Below are 19,846 nucleotides of genomic sequence, written 5' to 3' on the forward strand. Positions count from 1 at the left end.
CATTTGACTCTCAAACATTATCACTGAGAAATGCTGTGAAGATGCTGTTTTTTTGGGTTGCAAAAGCAAAATCATCTTGCGTGCACTTCCTAAGGACTAATACACTGAGAAAAGATGTCATGTTGCGATCTACACTCACCAGCCACTTTATTAGGTACATCTTACTAGTAACGCGTTGGACCCCCTTTTGCCTTCAGAATGATAGCATCACGCAGTTGCTGCAGATTTGTCGGCTGCACATCCATGGTGTGAATCTCCCGTTCCACCACATCCCAAAGGTGCTCTATTGAATTGAGATCTGGTGACTGTGGAGGCCATTTGAGTACAGTGAACTTATTGTCATGTTCAAGAAACCAGTCTTAGATGATTCGCGTTTTATCACATGGCTTGCTATCCTGCTGGAAGTAGCCATCAGAAGATGGATGTACTGTGGTCATAAAAGGATGAACATGGTCAGCAACAATACTCAGGTAGGCTGTGGCGATGACACGATGCTGAATTGTCACTAAGGGGCCCAAAGTGCACCAAGAAAATATCCCCCACATCATTACACCACCACTATCAGCCTGAACCTTTGATACAAGGCAGGATGTTGTTCAGGTTGTGCATGCTGTTGATGCCGAATTCTGACCTTACCATCTGAATGTCACAGCAGAAATTGAGAGATCAGGTCCCAATATGTTTTGCGTTCAGTGATGCTCTTCTGCATACCTCAGTTGTAAGGAGTGGCTATTTGAGTTACTGTTGCGTTTCTATCAGCTCAAACCCTAGAGATGGTTGTGGTTGAAAATCTCAGTAGATCAGCAGTTTCTAAAATACTCAGACAAGCCCGTCTGGCACCAACAACCATGCCCCTTTCAAATTTATTTAAATCCCTTTTCTTCCCCATTCTGGTCCTCGGTTTGAACTGCAGCAGATCGCCTTGACCATGTCTACATGCCTAAATACATTGAGTTGCTGCCATGTGATTGGCTGATTATAAATTTGCATTAACCAGCAGTTGTACCTAATAAAGTGGCCATTGAGTGTATATTACAGTATGAGAAAATTCAATTGTTTATAACCTTGGATTAAACAAACAAAATTAAGAACAATTAAGTTTTAAGTTAAAAAAATATTCTGGACTAGTGTCATTTTGAAAGTCACTCCAAATCCAAGAGTGCTCTATATACTATACACTCTAAGAAAAAAAAGTACAGCAGCTGTCATTGAGTTTGAGTTACGTAAATGTAAATCCACCAGAAGGTAACATGTAACCTTTTTTTCTCAAAGATCAAAGAATGTCTCTGCAAACAAAACAGACATCAGTCAGCTACTGATGACACCAACACACACCTACAGCTGTTACGAAGCCAGAGTGGAAGGTAAATCGACGAAGACACACTGAGAGCTAACAGAAACAGTGAGAAGTAGATGACAGGAGGCGAATGGCTTTACCAGATCACACACCACACACACATATACAGAGGACTGCTGACAGGCCGTCTCTCGTGTGGGACAGACCTCACTGAGTGCCAGACGCCCAAGATATTGAGAAACTAGCCAGTCTGCTACATCTACTATTAAACACACACACACACACACACACACAAGCATACACTTACTTGGCAAATCTAAATTACCATCGGAAATACCGCAGACTTGTTTTGTTTTTATTTAAAACTAATTATAAAATCCAGGGCCAGATTTGATTCTAAAATTTCAGTGTTCTACATGAATATGTGCAGATGTGGCTTAACATGAATATCTTAATCATTTAAATTCATTTATAGAATAATAATAAATAATTATATCACATACATGAATATACTGTACTGCATGCTATAGCAGGATCCAACAGACTCAAATGTAATTTAGTAACTCTTTAGTATTTTTGAATGATTCTATATGTATTGGTCAAACGGAATGAATATCTTCAGATGAATATCTTATTTATTCAAATCTATTTCATTCATTAATTTTCCTTCGGCTTAGTCGCTGATTTATCAGGGGTCACCACAGTGGAAAGAACCACCAACTTATCCAGCATATGTTTTACGCAGTGGATGCCCTTCCAGCCGCAACCCAGTACTGGGAAAAACCCATACACACTCATTCACACACATCCACTATGGCCAATTCAGTTGATTTAATTCACCTATAGTGCATGTCTTTGAACTGTGGGGGAATCTGGAGCACCCGGAGGAAACCCACGTGAACATGGGGAGAACATGCAAACTCCACACAGAAACAACAACTGGCCCAGCCGGGGCTCAAACCAGCAACCGTCTTGCTGTGAAGCGATGGTGCTAACCACTTCACCACCATGTCTATTTATCTATTAAATCTATTTATATAATAATAATACATTAAAATATAACTTGTAGAATCTATAACATGATCCAACAAACCGATTCAAATGTTAACTCTTTAGTTCTAGAATGATTCAGTAAATGTATTGGATCAAATGAGTCATTTGTACAGGAATCACACTACACTGCTTATGATTCACTAAAAAGAACCAGTTTGTAGGAGTTCGTTATTTAACAGAAATTCAATAGAGATGTGTTTCTATTGTCATTATTTTGCTCCTCATCCTTTTTGTCACAGCTTTAAATTTAATCAACACCCTTGAGACCTTTTTTTCACCCAAGGATAGATTTAGAAGTAATAATTAACCATAGCAGATACTTTTGTTAAAAGAATTCATCAAATTTACACCAACCAAGTTTGCGTTTCTGAGTTTATTTTATCATGTATTTGATTTATATTTATTTAATTCATATTTTATATATTTATTTATTGAATTTATTTATTGTTTTATTTCCTAATTAATTTACATTGGAAGAGGTGCACAAATGCATTGTATTACATTTCTATGTAGTGAAAAAAAATTATGTTTGTACACTCCAAAAAAAACTGGGCTGCTGTAATCTAACTATGGTTTCAAATATGGACAAACCCAAGAACAATAAAGTTTAAAATGTCTAATTAAAAAAAAAATCGTCAACGGTAACGCTGAGTTTTTCCATATTTGACTAAACATTGTAATACAACAACCCAGCATTTTTTAGGGTCTACTCAAAATAATGGCAAAAAGTTCAAAAACAAATGAGCCAATTCTTTTTTAGATATCAGAAACATAGTGTATGGTAAAGGACAATCAATTTAGTCTTTCTTAAGTAGTCTTAAAGGGCACCTCTTTTACCCCTTTTACAAGATTTAAGATAAGCCTTTGGTGTCTCTTTGGTAAGTCTTTGGTGAATGTCTCTGTAAAGTTTCAGCTCAAAATACCCATCAGATAATTTATTATAGCCTCCAGAATCTGCCCATTTTGCTGTCTGAGTATACTATAACTGTTTTTGTAGCCTGTGGCTTTAAATGCAAATGAGCTGCTTCTCCCCGCCCGCCGTGCCCACATGCTAGTCTGCTTCTCATCATTCATCAAGTCAGATAAACAGCACAGTGACAGACTCGGATGAAGCTGAAATACAGCTCATTCTGTCAGCCTTTCTGAAACGATAACACATTTTAAACTTATTAAAATCACAGAGAGTTGTAACATATTTTAATCCCAGTTTATTTGCTAAATAAATGTTCTGTGGACATGTTTATACATGTTATTATTAAAACATGGCACCTGTCAATCAATTCGGTGGGCAGGGAAAACTGCACTCCAACAGTATGTCCAGCCTGATCTCATGAGAAAACGTAAGTATTTTACGTTTTGTCAGTTTAGTGGCTAATTCGTACGAGTTCAGTCGTACGAAAATGAACGATTTTAAAAAGGAGGCGTGGCACCCAACCCCACGCCTAAACCCAACCATCATTGGGTGATGAGCAAATCGTACTGTATTGTAAAATTAGATCGTATGAATTGATATGAATTAGCCACTAAATCAAAAAGTTACGAATTGCCGTGAGATTGTGTTGGTATGTCACATTGCAGTGGGCCTCAAAATCACTGGGATTTGGGTCCTATTTTAACCTATTTAGACTAATTGGGTTTCTATCACTCCAATATGACAGTGGACACACTATACCTACACACAGTTTTGTCCAAACAGCTTACAAAAGTTGATTTACATCATAGGTGCCCTTTAATAATAAAGAAATTACTTTTTATATCCTCTCCTTATCCCAAAAGTATAAGTAAATCGACACACATACTCTCAATCTAAAGTGCTTTGTAACAGCAACCAAAATATCAAGATTTCCATTTGCAGGTATCCACTCCTCCCTCCCTCTCCTTTTGTCCATCATGCAGACAAATCCAATCAAACAACCAACACAACATGAGGTCAACAGCAAGTCAGTCAGATGGCTGTCTCTGGTGACCTACAACTAATGTAATGCAATATGTAAAGGTCTGTCTCGCTGTGAGTGAACCCGGTCACTTCTGTACCATCAGACATCTAGTCAGAGTGCGGTTTGGCTGAATTTCAAAGCAGCGAGAAACGGCATGTCAGACCATGACACCGTGCAAAAACAGTTACCCAATACCCCACAGCCTCCTCCTAGCATTAGTATTACAGCAAGAGCTCTGGCTGTATTAGTTGTGTAACGCTGCTCGTCTGCAGGGCAGGAAGAGGGATAATAGATGTCATGCTACACATTAGTTCTGCCGGCCCACCGGCCCCCTCATTCACAGACAGGACTACTGTATCTAATCCTCTCACCTGCCTGCGAAGAGCACTTCCCTCAATGACTGTTTATCGTAGCGCCCTGTCATTCAATCCCCCCCTTTCTCACTCTGTCTCTTTTCTCTGGTTCTTGCCTTCCCTCACGGCTGGGCTTTTATCTAAAATTACCCAGAGAAAATGAGGCTAATAACTCACTTTAGACAGTAAGGCACACAAGGCAATGCTTAAGTCTTTATATGATTTCAACAGGAGGATCCGCTTGGAAAAAAACATAGCTAAAGGGTCGACCTGCAGCGATGCAAATTATAATAAATGAGGCTAAAGTGTAAGAGACAGAATGGAAGTGAGGTTTAAAATGCACATGCTTGTGAACATGATCTCACCGCTAATTTGTACTGGGATTCCCACGCCGGTAACACTTTACAATAAGGTTGCAATATTTAATATACTGTATTTACTAACATAGTTAATTAAGAATTAAGAATGACCAACATATTTATTACAGTATTTATTGATCTTTGTTAATGTTAAGTCATGAAAATATAGTTGTTAATTGTTAGTTCTACTGTTTACAAACACAATTTGGGATGTTGATAATGCATTAGTAAGTGTACCAATGAATAATAAATGTTGGACTAGTTTTGTTTATTCTTAGCTCAACTACATTAACTAATGAAATCGGCAGCAAGGTGGCTCAGTGGTTAGCACTGACGCCTCACAGCAAGAAGGTTGCTGGTTCGAGTCCCAGCTGGGCCAGTTGGCATTTCTGTGTGGAGTTTGTATGTTGTCCCCGTGTTCGCATGAGTTTCCGCCGCTTCCAAATTGTCCGGTATGTATGATTGTGTGTGTAAATAAGTGTGTATGGGTGTTTTCTAATACTGGGTTGCGGCTGGAAGGGCATCTATTGCGTAAAACATATGCTGTAATAGTTGGTGGTTCATTATGCTGTGGCGACCTGTGAAATAGAGATTACGCCGAAGAAAAATGAATGAATGAATGAATAACTAATGAAATCTTATTGTAAAGTGTGACACATCTTGGGCCCTATAGTACACTTGGCACAATGAGGGAAGATGTGTTCGGCACGACTTGTTGCTGTTTTATGACCAGCGCAACCCTAATTTTCACGTTTTGCAGCACATTATTTAAATAGCAAAAACCATTTGCGCCACTTTGTGGACTCATGGGTGTGCCAGTCTATAAAGGTGGTGTTTAACTGTTTTCTTGCTAGTGAAGTGTCCTGTTTTTCCACTTACAAAGTCTGCCATGTAAATAGCAAATACGTCATGGTGCAAGGCAACTGACTCTTAAAGAGAATGTGAGATGAGACTATGATTGGTTTAATACACATTATGCTCAAAACACAGCCAGAACTCATTAAGAGAATGAGCAGAACCGTGTTGGACCATGCGCCGAGGGCAGAATGGATTCAGACATGCTCTTAATGCTTTTGCACCATGCGCTTTAGACTTTGCGCCTAGATCAATAAAATAGAGCCCTTGTCTCCATGACATTTTAATGGATAAAGATTATTATTTGTAGTGAAATTTTTTGAGATCTTCAAAGCGGTATTTGTGTTGTACATTAAAGAAGACAATGTTTAGGTGCTGATATACATTCATTCATTCATTTTCTTTTCGGCTTAGTTCCTTTATTAATCTGGGTTCGCCACAGCGGAATGAACCACCAACTTATTCAGCACATGTTTTACGCAGCGGATACCCTTTCAGCTGCAACCCATCTCTGGGAAACATCCATATACACTAAGTCACACTCTTACACTCGGACAATTTAGCCTACTCAATTCACCTTAACCTATGTCTTTGGACTGTGGAGGAAACTGGAGCACCAGGAGGAAACCTACGCGAACGCAGGGAGAACCTGCAACTGACCCAGCCGAGGCTCAAACCAGTGACCTTCTTGCTGTGAGGTGACAGCACTACCTACTGCGCCACCCGGTGCTGATATGTTCATGGCAATATTATATTTCATTCTTCAAGGTAGTTTAGCAGAGCTATGTTGTCAGAAACAGAGATTATGTTTGACTTATTTAAATCATTTATTTTTTAATTTGTTTTAATTAACATTAGTTGACGTTAGGGCAACATGGTGGCGCAGTGGTTAGCACTGTCACCTCACAGCTAGAGGTTTGTTGGTTTGAGCCTCAGCTGGGTCAGTTGGCATTTCTGTGGAGACTGCATGTTCTCCCCGTGTTAGCGTAGGTTTTCTCAGGGTGCTCCGGTTTAACCCACAGTCCAAAAACATGCGATATATGTGAATTGAATAAACTAAATTGGCCGTAGTGTATGAGTGTGTCTGTATGTATGGGTGTTTCCCAGTACTGGGTTGCAGCTGGAAGGGCATCCGCTGTGTAAAACATATGCTGGATAAGCTGCCAGTTTATTTCGCTGTGGCAACCCCTAATAAATAAAGACACTAAGCCAAAGAAAAATGAATGAATGATTGACGTTTAAAAGTATTTTATTTCCATTTTAAGTCTAAATATACAGTAAAGCAAATAGAGACTACACTGATAAAATGATCCAAATTTGAATTTTGAATTTGGGCCGAACAAACAAATTAAGTTGCGCAATACTAAATTTAATTAGTTTGTTTAAATTTAACCCATATAACTTGTTTGCAACAAATCCTTTTTTCTCAGTGTATATGCATTTATTTATTTATTCAGAGTATTTCACAAAGAGAACCAAAAGTGAATCAGTTTTATAGTTTTGTAACAAGGCATAACACAGATAAATGTTTGGTTGTTTTTTCATAGTGTCAGCGGAGAACATCAAAACACAGGTAAAAATGAACAAAGCAAGATTACACACTACTATAAGGCTAAAATATAAAGAAAACATGTTAGAAATGTCAATTCCAAATAATTTGCCTCAGCAAATCATACCTATTCATCCTCAGATATTTGAGACGAAAGGATTTTAAACACAACACCCTTAAGACATTTTCTAAACTGTGGTCAGAAATAACCTGTGATGGAACAGTTTTATTATGATCACTAAAACAAATATTTACAATATACTTGCTTTAAGCAGTCAGGACTTCAGAGCCATCTTGAAGAAATGCATACAAAAACTACTTACTACAGAAATGTCTATGCTTTTTCTTCAGTAGTTCAAAAATTTTCATTACTCAACCAGGGCTGTAAATCTTGATTTTAATATTCATCTTTAATATTAATGACTGTGGGAGCTCTGTTCTAACATCATCTCTATCTCTGATATATATATATGTATAATAAAATCATGTACATGACACAGAGGTAAACATTTCTAAGGGAGTCAGACATGCTGTCAGTCTCCTCACAGAATGTTCCAGAGCTGTGCGTGCGTGTGTGTGTCTGTGTGTGATCCCGTCAAAAACACAAGTAGAGTCTTCAAGTAGAGTCAGCGAAAGTTGTTGAAAAATAAAAAACGATACATGAAATAACATTTATAGATGCTGATGTCACTCATCCTCCAATTTCTCCAACAGGAGGAGATGCTCTGGGACTGCATCAAAATGTCAAAATTATAGACAGAGGAAGCCAAGATATACAATGACATTTGGGGTTTGTAAGATTTTTCAATGTTTTTGAAAGAGTTCTATAATGTTCCAAGGCTGGATTTATTCATTCAAAAATAAAGTAAAAATGTAATATTGTAAAATGATTGTGACATTTTAGAATGTAGTTACATTTTCTTGTAAAATCAGAATATTCAGCAGCATTACTCAAGTCTTGAAATAAAAATATATTATAATGTGGTGATTTGATGCACACAAAATATATTATTATTACTATTACAATTATTATTACGACTACTACTAATAATAACAATGATAATAATAACAATAATAATAATAATAATGATAATAATAATAAAGACAACAACAACAACAACAATAATAATAATAATAATAATAATAATAAAATAATAATAATAATAATAATAATAACAATGATGATAATGATAATAATAATAATATAATAATAATAATAGTAACAATAGTAATATAATAATAATAATAATAATAATAATAATAATAATAACAATGATGATAATGATGATAATAATAATAATAATAATAATAATAGTAACAATAGTAATAATAATAATAATAATAATAATAATAATAATAATAATAATAATAATAATAATAATAATAATAATAATAATAGTCCAATTTGATTTGTTTCGAAATCAAAGCAGTATTTAAAGTTACAATAAAGAATGTAAATACTTTATAACCAGGTTACAAAGATTTTTTCTATTGTGGAGCATCTTAAATCCATTTAACTACACTACCTAAGAAAGTCTTGTCGTCGATCCCAGTTCTACTGTAAGAGCTACAAATAATAACTTGACTTCTGGTTGATCATTTGGAAAAGAGTCAGAAGGTAGATTTTTACTATGAATCATCTGTTGAACTGTATCCCAATCATCACAAATACTGCTGAAGACCTATTGGAGCCCGCATGGACCCAAGAATCTCATAGAAATCAGTCAAGTTTGGTGAGAAAAAATCATGGTTTGGGGTTATGTTCAGTAAGGGGACGTGAGAGAGATCTGCAGAGTGGATGGCAACATCAACAGCCTGAGGTATCAAGACATTTGTGTTGCCCATTACATTACAAACCACTGGAAAGGGCAAATTCTTCAGCAGCATAACGCTCCTTCTCATACTTCAGCCTCCACATCAAAGTTCTTGAAAGCAAAGAAGGTCAAGGTGCTAAAGGATTGGCCAGCCCAGTCACCAGTTTGAACATATTGAGCATGACTAGGGGTGAGATGAAGGAGGAGGCACTAAAGATGAGCCCAAAGAATCTTGATGAACTCTTGGAGTCCTGCAAAAACGCTTTCTTTGCTGTTCCAGATGACTTTATTAATAAGTTATTTGATTGCAGAGATGTATGGATGCAGTCCTCCAAGCTCATCAGATTCATACACAATATTCATACTGTACATTATTTCTGTTAAGTGACAAGACTTTTGTCTAAAGTCAAAATTCTGTCCTAATTAAATAATTTAAATCAAGGCATGATCATACTTGATTTTGGTAAAAATAAGCATAATCTAGAGGCATTTGCCTTTTATATAAGCCACTTCTGATACCAAATGATCAACTATAATTCAAGTTATAATTTGTTGCTCCTCAAACTTGGATAGGTGACAAGAAATTTGCCAGGTAGTGTAAATCATTGTAATGTACAGTACGGCTTTGTATGCCTATTTTAGGCAACATCTTTAATAATGAGTTACATTTAAAACATTACATTTAACAACAATAGTATTAAAAGTTTCATCATCAAAAGTTCATATTTGATTATTATGGCTTCAGAAGTCTGTGCATTTAAATTAATGCACTCTTTAATACTGAATCCATGTACTTAAAACTGATGAGTTGCAACACTCTACAGTACATGCAAAGAGATCCAGTTCTAGATCTATTGTGCTTACCATGAATTGGGTTGTGTCCCACTGACAGTGGGATGGCACGGTTCAAGGTGGGTCCCACCTGCGTGTGTGTGTGGTAGTTTTTCTGCTGGACCAAAAACTTTTGGGTTTTACTCTGGTGCATCGTCATCGAAACTGGGTTTTGTACTCTGCAAGATACAAACATTAAAGACAAAAATGTCAACACAATACCTTTCAGACTGTTTTTTCTCATGCTTTTTATTTCTGCCTCTATGTTTCTATGTCCATCAATCAATGCTGATATTACATATTGAAATAATGTTATATTTTATTCATGTGTTCATATTCTAATTTATGCAGTTTTCACTTTGATTAATTACCTGCTTAAGGGCATCCAGAAAACCACAGTACTCTGAGCACACAAACGTGCTGCTGGTTACATGTAAATGAAACCAATCATTTGTAACATACAAAACACATCAGCAGTCACATGAATCACACAGAGTGATTTTTCATTATGTTTATCACAGACGTGCAGTAAAATTCCATTTGTATAAACACACTGCAAGCACATGGGCAAAAATCAATCATAACTCAGCAGAGCACATAACATGCTCTTTTATTTCTGTCCGAGGAAAACGGATTAGCTTCTATTTAACTGGTAGGTTATCCTTCCCTTCTGAAATCAGAATAGAGTCAATTAATGGCCAATTGAGTTCATTTATGAAGAAGTGAATAATCCTGCTCACATAAAGCACATGATTGACTACTATGCGACATTTGACTCAAAGCATGAAAATAGTGCAAAAATATGTAGGATTTTAATATAATTATAATTCATAAATATAAATATAATTCATTCATTAATTAAGGGCTTAGTCCCTTTATTAATCAAGGGGCGCAACAGCAGAATGAACCGCCAACTTATCCAGCATATGCTTTACGCAGCGGATGCCCTTCCAGCTACAACCCATTATTGGGAAACACACCATACACACTCATTCATACACATACAGTATGGACAATTCAGCGTACCCAATTCACCTATAGTGCATGTCTTTTGACTTGTGAATGAAGCCGGAGCACCCGGAGGAAACCCACGAGAACACGAGAGGAACATGCAAACTCCACACAGAAATGCCAACTGATCCAGCCGAGGCCCGAACCAGCGACCTTCTTGCTGTGAGGAGACAGTGCTAACCACTGCGCCATCACGCCGCCCTAAAATACTCAAATTTAATTTAAATTTTCATAGTAGTAGACTATAAAAGTACACCATATTATATATTATTATATAAACTATTACAAAGTAAATTATATAAAGTATATATATATAATTAGTTTAATACAGTTTCTTCCTATGCATTTTAGAAATGCCTTCTCTGTCAATTTTAACTAAAACTATTAAAATATTTGATAACTAAAAATAATGTTGAAAATTAAAAATGTCAAATTTAAATAAAATACAGATATTACATGAAAACATACCTAGACATCTGTGGAAATAATTATGTTTACAGTGAAGTGCTGAAATGGCAAAATAAAAAAAAATTATAAAATGAAAAATTCTATTTAGAAATATAAAAATAAGCCCAACGAAACCACTAACACTGGAAATATAAAACATAAAAGTTATTTCATCACTACTATTAAGAATATTTTTTCCAAACTTTAGGTTCTTGTTTAGCTAGCATTATCATCAATATCTTGTGCAGATACTTATAAGGTATGTGCACATCTAGTGCTTCTTCCCATACCAATAATCTGCTGGTTTAATTTTATTCGGTTCCTTTTACAGCATCGATGTTGTAATGTAATTAAAATATAATCAGCTAAATAGACTGCAGCGTTCATTTAGCTGTTCAAGCGTAAAACAAGATGAAAAGCCGTTTACATGCATGAGCCCGTCAGGATTAGCAGACTAGTGCAAAAACTTCAATACTTGCAAATACTGGAGTAAAATAAAAGTTCATATTTTAAGTCATGGCATGGAAAAAATATTTTTTAAAAGCAAACAGACCTTGAAAGTGCTGATTTTGTAACAACATATAGTTCACCGGAAGCACTTTACCCTGTTTACGGAAACATTTTAAGTCCTTCCGCATACTTCTGCATATACCCTATCATATCTGTTGAATGAAGATGCCTGTCCATTGGGTTTTCCATTCTAAAAAATATGACTGCTATAATGATAACGCATAAATATTACTGAAGTAACACTGTTGTATGCAAAGGATCCATTGTTGATGCAGAATCTAGCCAAATTTGAATTAAAATGTCAGCTCTCTGGTTTTTGGAAGAGTGTACAAAAGTGTACAAAATTTGACAGCCAAATTTCCTTCAATAACTCTGTAAGAGATTATGGGAATCAAAAATGATCAGTTATGTCTGCATGAGAGTCTTGAACATCTCTCTAATTTAAAGACAAAACACAGCGTACAGCTGTGAGGAAACGGATATGAAATCTAATCTGTCTTTCATACATCTATTAAGATGAAAAAAACGGGGATGCGGTTGCTGAGAATCCCAGCTGGGAAGCCTCATAAAACGATGACGCACAGAACTAAATTAGGGTCGACATCTCGGAATAACAGCACAGACCTCAGATCTGTCTGAATAGTATCTGTTGTTTTAGGGACAGTCCAACTTCCCCCACAAAAAAAATAACAATAACAAAATAAGTAATCCGTTTTTTCACCCCGTATGACGTTTTTTTATAATGGAACATGAAAGAAATTTGACAAATGTTGGTAATCAAATCACTTTTGATTCCCTTGACATCCATTGCATTTTTTTATCCATGCAGCTGAAGTAAATGGGAACCATAATGGTTGGCTTTCCAATATTTCTGGGAACCAAAGTTTGAAAGAACGTGCATATGAGTAAATGATGAAAAAAGTGTTATTTTTTAATTGAACTATCTCTTTAAGGCCTGACTAACTTTTGACGATTGACAGATACAGCATAGATTAACTTTATGCAAATGAGCAATCATGCATCACGGCAACAACCAACGGGAGTGTGAGCAGACCACTGCCTTTCAGTGCAAGCAAACGCTTTAGACATAACAACATGGTTTATTGTCCACAACAAAGTGAGATGTGAGGACAAAGTGTATAAAAGGCGTCTGCTCAATGTAAAGCAACGGAAGGAGCAGATACACAAAAACTAGCAAACAAAATGGGAATATTTACAAAGGAAGTGTAAACAAAGTTTAGTTCCTTTAATTTTGTCTTCTGCATCTGTCTTTCAGCTCTCATTTGATGTTCTCAATTTTTAAACGCACATTTGTTAATCTCATGCAATGTGTTGAAGTCTCTTGCAGTCTAATACATAGTTCATTACCACAAGGACACAAAGAACTTAAAGTTTTCAGTTTACAACTCTGGCATTGAATAACACATCCACATTGCACGCACATATATAAACCATCACACGCACACATAAAAAAAGTTTTCAGCAACTATTTAGTATTCTAGCTGATATTTTGGAAGAGTGAATGCCAGCACATTAAGAAACACAAGGCAACCCTAGAGCAAGACCTAACTAAATTAGTCTGGTAAAAGCATTTAATATATTATAAAAATTTAGTTAAGGTTTCCACTCAGACCAGCAATCACAAAACCAACTTGACAATGGAGTATATGCACAGCTAGTGTTGTTCAGCCAATTATAAACTTCCAGTGAAGGGTTAACGTGACTATTTTCAATCTCATAATGTTCCTTTTACAATATCGATGTAATGTAATTACAATATTCAGTTAAATAGACTTCAGCATTCATTTAGTTGTTCAAGCGTAGGACGAGGTGAAAGACCATGTACAACGCTACATTCAGGATCAACAGGCGAGTGCAGAAACTCTATTGAAAATACTGAGGAAAAATAAACTGGCATATTTTAAAGACATGGCGGGAGGAAATTAAATTTAATGCAGTGCTTCTTGTCTGGTCTGAGACCCACTTTATATTGTATATCTATCAGGCAGTGAAGATCACTGATTTGTGAAGTATGTTAAACCTTAAACGTGGCAATTTTATAATGGAAAGACTGGAAGCGCTGAGGCTGGCTGGCTGAAATTAAAAGTCCATGCCCTTGTACCCCATTATATGGTTCCCAGCATTGTTGCTTACAGAAACCATGGCTTTGTGTTTGGTCTCCAGTACTAACCAGCATAAACCTTCCTAACACATCAAGAAAATTCAAGATGTCCTAGGCTGGGCTTTTCAGCAGTAATTCTCATTGTACCCTACATAGAGCAGACCACACACACAAAAAGAAAAGGCATAAAATGTTTGAGCCTGTTCTTGAACAGGTGAAAAGCAATGAGCTGTGTAAGTGCTTATAAACTCACACACCATCAGTGTAAGCCGATCTGTGAACAGAATCCCGCCTGGTCTGGAGGAAGACAGTGCTTTAAGCTTTTCCACATGCATTTCTTTTCTACCCTCTTAAATAATTTCTATGTATATTAAATTTACCATCACAAAACCAATTTTACAGTTTTTTTTTTTACGGTATTTATTTTATATTCAAAAGGGCTGCACAATATTGGAAAAATCTGACATTGCGATGTTTTGTTTCAGCAGTTGGCTTCAATTGCTCTATTTGGAAAGTAGTCATTAATTTAGATAGATTGCGATTATTCTGTGGGAAAGCACAAAATGCAAGCATAGATCAATACAATAGAGCAAATATGAAGTGAAATAAACAGTGCTATATGGTTTCTGGGGAGTCTATTCAGAAACTGAATAATCAAATGTAAAATAACAATAAATAAATCAATAAAATAATCTTTTTTAAAGTTACAAATGGTGTAATTTGTTGTGTCTGAATGCTTTAAATTGTCTTGAAATGCTCACAGTCACAGGCCTTAAAACACATGCAGATGATAAACCTTCCCTCTATTATAGTTAAACTAATCTCATGTGTTCCGAACTGTGGCTCCTGGTCAACTATTATCCAGACTCTAATTCATATCCTGCGAAGTGACTATTGCACATGTGCACATTGTGATATCTATGCTGAAACCATGTATTGCACAGTAATATTTCAGTATGAATACATGTTTAACGGTATATACAGTTTTATGCAAAGATTTGAACAGCCCACTGTGGCTGCATAATAATGTGCTCTTTCTTTATAAGAGAAGATTGCATTGAAATGTCATTCAGTTTTTAGAGAAACCAAGATAATGTCATGTTTTAAGACAGAAATACATAGTGTAGCAGTATTGAGATGTGTGAAATTAAACTGAAGCTGAAAAATAGGTTATGCAAAAGTTTGGGCACCTTCCGTTTTGTGTGGATTTCAATACCTGAAGTCATTTAATGCTGATTGATTACAACGCAAAATTTGTGATTTGAGTGACTCAGTGAACCTTAACAATCGTAACACAGGTGCAACCAATCTTGAAAAGGGATATTTAAGATAGCTGATTGCCAGTTGTGCTTCTCATTATTTTGATCTAGAGAGTAGTAACATGGGAAACTCAAAAGAACTTCCTAATGACCAAAAAACTAGGATAACTCATCAACATGAATTAGGAGAAGGATGCAAAAAGCTATCACAAAGGTTTCAAGTATCTATCTCCACAGTCAAAAATATAGTGAGAAAATTTAAGGCCACTGGAACAGTTCTTGTAAAGGAAAGATGTGCTAGACCAAGAAAAATATGTGAAAGGCCAAGGCGAAGAATGGTTAGAATCATCACAGACAAACCACAGACCACATTCAAAGAGCTCCAGGAACATCTTGCTGCTAATAATGTCATTGTACATGGTTCTGTAGTTCAGAGCACTCTTCACAAAGAGCAGCTCAATGGTAGGTGATGCAGAAGAAGACTTTTCTGCATTCTGACAACGAGAAGAGTCGTTTGAGGGATGCAAAGGCTCATCTAGACAAACCTGAAGCATTTTGGAAAAATATACTGTGGACAGATGCCACAACCATAGGCGCTTTGTGTGACGGAAAAAGAAAACAGCATTCCAGGAGAAGAACCTGCTCCATACTTTGAAATATGGTGGAGCGTCCATCCATCATGCTGTGCTGATGTGTGGCAAGCACAGGTACTAGAAACCTTGTCAGAGTTAAAGGTGGCATGAATTCCACCCAGTATCAGCAGATTCTGTAGAACAATGTTCAGGAATCAGTAAAGAGGCTGAAGTTATGGGGTTGGATGTTTCAGCAGGACAATGACCTGAAGCACAGTTCCAGATCTAGCAAGAAATTCATGCTCAGACACAATACAATGTTCTAGAATGGCCATTCCAGTCCCCAGACTTGAACATCATCAAAAATCTATGGATTTTGGATTTATGGATTGATGGATCTATTGATCCATTCTCAGAACCCATCAAACCTGACTGAACTGAAAAAAATTAGCGAGAAAGAATGATCCAAAATACCTTCAGCAAGAATTCAGGGACTTATCCTTGACTATAAGAAGCATCTACAGGCTGTTATTCCAGCAAAAGGTCACACTACAAAAGATTGATGTCATTATTCTGTTGGGGTGCCCAAATTTTTGCACAATTTAAATTGCATTGCATCTGTTAAATAAATGTTTTATACCCTAGGATATAAAATATATACAAATGAAATTGCTTATTTAAAAGGCCAGCAGGTTACAGTATAGCTTGCAATTATGAAAATTATCAGGGGTGGCCAAACTTTTGCATAAAACTGCACAATATATAAAATATATTTGGAAATCCTTTAAATGGAAATAGATTGGGCATGTGATTGTGTACTAACGCTAACTCTTAACTGCTCTTTATTTCTAAGAATTCACGTTTCTAAACATTAGAATGTGGAAATAACCTAATTTAAATGCATCAGTATTTCGCGTGAGAACCTTTTCTCTCCACATAAGAACATTTGTGTGCAATTACTAATGAAAGCAACCCAATACATGGATGCTGGGTGATTGTTTGGGCGTTGACTGAAAAAGCCCTAGTACTAATAAAGCCAAGAGCATTAAAGAAGCCAGAATGGTTTATAATTTAAACTCCAGCACTCATGAACATCCTAATAAGCTGCATTACCAGATCTGGTGTGGAAAGAGCTGTGGGTTTCCTGCACATTTAGACTGAAGTGTGTGTGTGTGTGAATGTGTGTGTGTGTGTGTGTGTGTGTGTGTGTGTGTGTGTGTGTGTGTGTGTGTGTGTGTGTGTGTGTGTCTGTGAATGCCAGCTGGCTTATTCTAATCTCCTCCAAGAGGACTATACTACACTATGACCATCTCTCATGTTTTTATGCCAGCGGGTATCTCAAAGCTCTTCCTCAACAGGTGCAGATCTGGCAGCCACAGTGACGATGAGGACATGTGCCTCTTTTATTGTGTCTCTTTCTCTCCCAGTGCTCCCCAGCTTCTCATCTGACAGGTGTCTGGACAGGTCTACCGCACTAAACCCAAAGCGCTCCATGAATCCAGACTCTGGTTCACTGCCAGGCTGCATTTCAGCTTGAAACCAAACAACACAAGAAACCTGAGCGGATCAGCACCTGTGGATCACTGCAACAGTTCAATCATATACACAAATACGCCACCCTAACCACACAGACCCTCTCGAAATACACACACATGCACTCGAGCCAAACCACATACACAAACACCCACACAAACCACACACACACACACACTCTTTCCAAATGCCACAGTCTGTAAATATGTTTAAACCCCACACACAAACACCAACCATATGCACAGGGTTCCTCCCAAAAACACCAAATCTACTTTAAATGTTCTCATTTATTGGCATTTACATTTATAAAAATACCAATCTGTAAGACACACTCAGATTTACTGTCAGTTTGTGCTGGCACAAACCCTCTTTCTGTCAGGGTTTACTAAAGACATGCTGCGAAAAGGTAGCAAAGAAAACGCTTTACTATTGTGGCTAATCTTACATGCATTTGTAGTAGTTTGTCCTACAGTTGAAGTCAGAATTATTAGCCCCCCTGAATTATTAGCCCTCCTGTTTATTTTTTCCTTAATTTCTGTTTAATGAGGAGAAGATTTTTTTCAACACATTTCTAAATATAATAGTTTTAATAACTCATCTCTAATAACTGATTTCTTTCATCTTTGCCATGATGACAGTAAATAATATTTGACACAGTATTTTTAAGACACCTCTATGCAGCTTAAAGTGTCATTTAAAGGCTTAACTAGGTTAATTGGGTTAACTAGGCAGGTTAGGGTAATTAGGCAAGTTATTGTATAACGATGGTTTGTTCTGTAAACTATCGAAAACAAAAATCTAGCTTAAAGGAGCTAATAAATTTGACCTTGAAATGTTTTTTAAAAAATTTAAAACTGCTTTTATTCTAACTGAAATAAAACGAGCAAGACTTTCTCCAGAAGAAAACATATTATCAGACATACTGTGAAAATTTCCATGCTCTGTTAAACTTTATTTGGGAAATATAAAAAAAAAATGTAATAAAAAAAAAAAAAAATCAAAGGGGGGCTAATAATTTTGACTTCAACTGTGTATGCAACATGATTTACCAATATCATTTCATGCTAACCCTAAAAAAGAAGGTCAGGGGTGTCAAAACACAAAATATAAATAAGATAAACAAATATACTGTACAGTATGTGTAAGCATGCATACAAAGAAAGGGTAAGGGCCTTGTGGAATTACAGGACCATGGCGGTTTCAAGTAAAAAAACGGTGTTAATGTTTTTTTACTAGTGCTTTGCTTTATGCTGTTCGTATAATGTTCTAATTCTTTTAGAATAGCAGGATGAGATGATGATTTTTGGTTATTAAATTTGCATATGTGAATATGGTACTTTGTAAATATTATCTAAAGATTACTAACATAAGCTTCCTTCTCTATTTTTTTGTTGCAGTTCAAAAATCCACAAATAACATGTTGGTATTCTAGACTGAAATTTGGCAATATTTTGTCATTTACTGTATGAATTTGGAGATCTCGTACCATATTTTCTTTGAGAATTAACAATTCCCAAAAAAATATAGCATAGTTTCTGGCTGAGACAAACAAAATGAACAGTTTTGATCTATATCCTGTCTGAACTTGGAAAGAAAATGTTTGACAGGGTAAAATTAATGCAGAATTTTAAATACCCTTTTATGTGTTGGTGGTTTTGTTTGGAAAATTTCAATTTGGAGCCTTAATTTGTAATGGTGGGTTTGCTATTTCACATCTTGCATGGGCTGTCTCAAAGAAATATTTGCAAAGTCAATTATAGCCAGATGCTGCTAAACATGACTAGATAGCTAAACCATGGCAGTCACAGAGGTGGAGTTCTGTCAATGATTGACAATGATTTACAGCTATGGCAACAGCCAGGTTTATACTGAACTTGTGTGTGGCACACTACGGCTCTGATGAAGTTGGATTCTGTCCTGTGCATGGTGCATGGTGCAAATCACACCAGCGGTGTTTCAGAAGCAAAGCACCAGGAGTCCTTAGATCTGACTGTCCGACATGGTTTGCTTAAACATTTAATTGATTTGGGTTCTACCATGATTAAGGCTAAATGTTTACTGGTTTGCCCGAACTGATTGTTCGTTGTATTGTGTTTATTCTTATGTCCTACTTTGCTGTTCTGTACACTATTTAAATATATGGATGAATAAGAATAAAATATTTGTAGGTCTTTAATAATTTCAAATACATCCTTAAATTCTATATTAACTTAAACTTCAATCTTATGTTTGTTTTGACTATTTTGTATTTTACCTGTGTGGCTTGAACATGGAATCTGACCAAATTGGGAGACCACATGGAAAAGCTAGGTTGCTGTCGGAAGTGGTGTTAGTGAGACCAGCA

At 36.2% G+C, this 19,846-nt stretch overlaps 1 protein-coding gene across 1 annotated transcript in view; it reads right to left on the reverse strand.

Moving 5' to 3' along the window:
• The window catches only part of ltbp1 (latent transforming growth factor beta binding protein 1), a 113,443-nt gene that overhangs the window by 56,619 nt on the left and 36,978 nt on the right, over nucleotides 1-19,846 (reverse strand). Inside the window, exon 4 of the mRNA XM_056477282.1 lies at nucleotides 10,082-10,227. Within this exon, the coding sequence (XP_056333257.1) occupies nucleotides 10,082-10,227 (146 nt within the window). The remainder of the gene's footprint in view (nucleotides 1-10,081; nucleotides 10,228-19,846) is intronic.

The sequence above is a fragment of the Danio aesculapii genome, chromosome 17 (genome assembly GCF_903798145.1).
Source record: "Danio aesculapii chromosome 17, fDanAes4.1, whole genome shotgun sequence".
Lineage (NCBI taxonomy): Eukaryota > Metazoa > Chordata > Actinopteri > Cypriniformes > Danionidae > Danio > Danio aesculapii.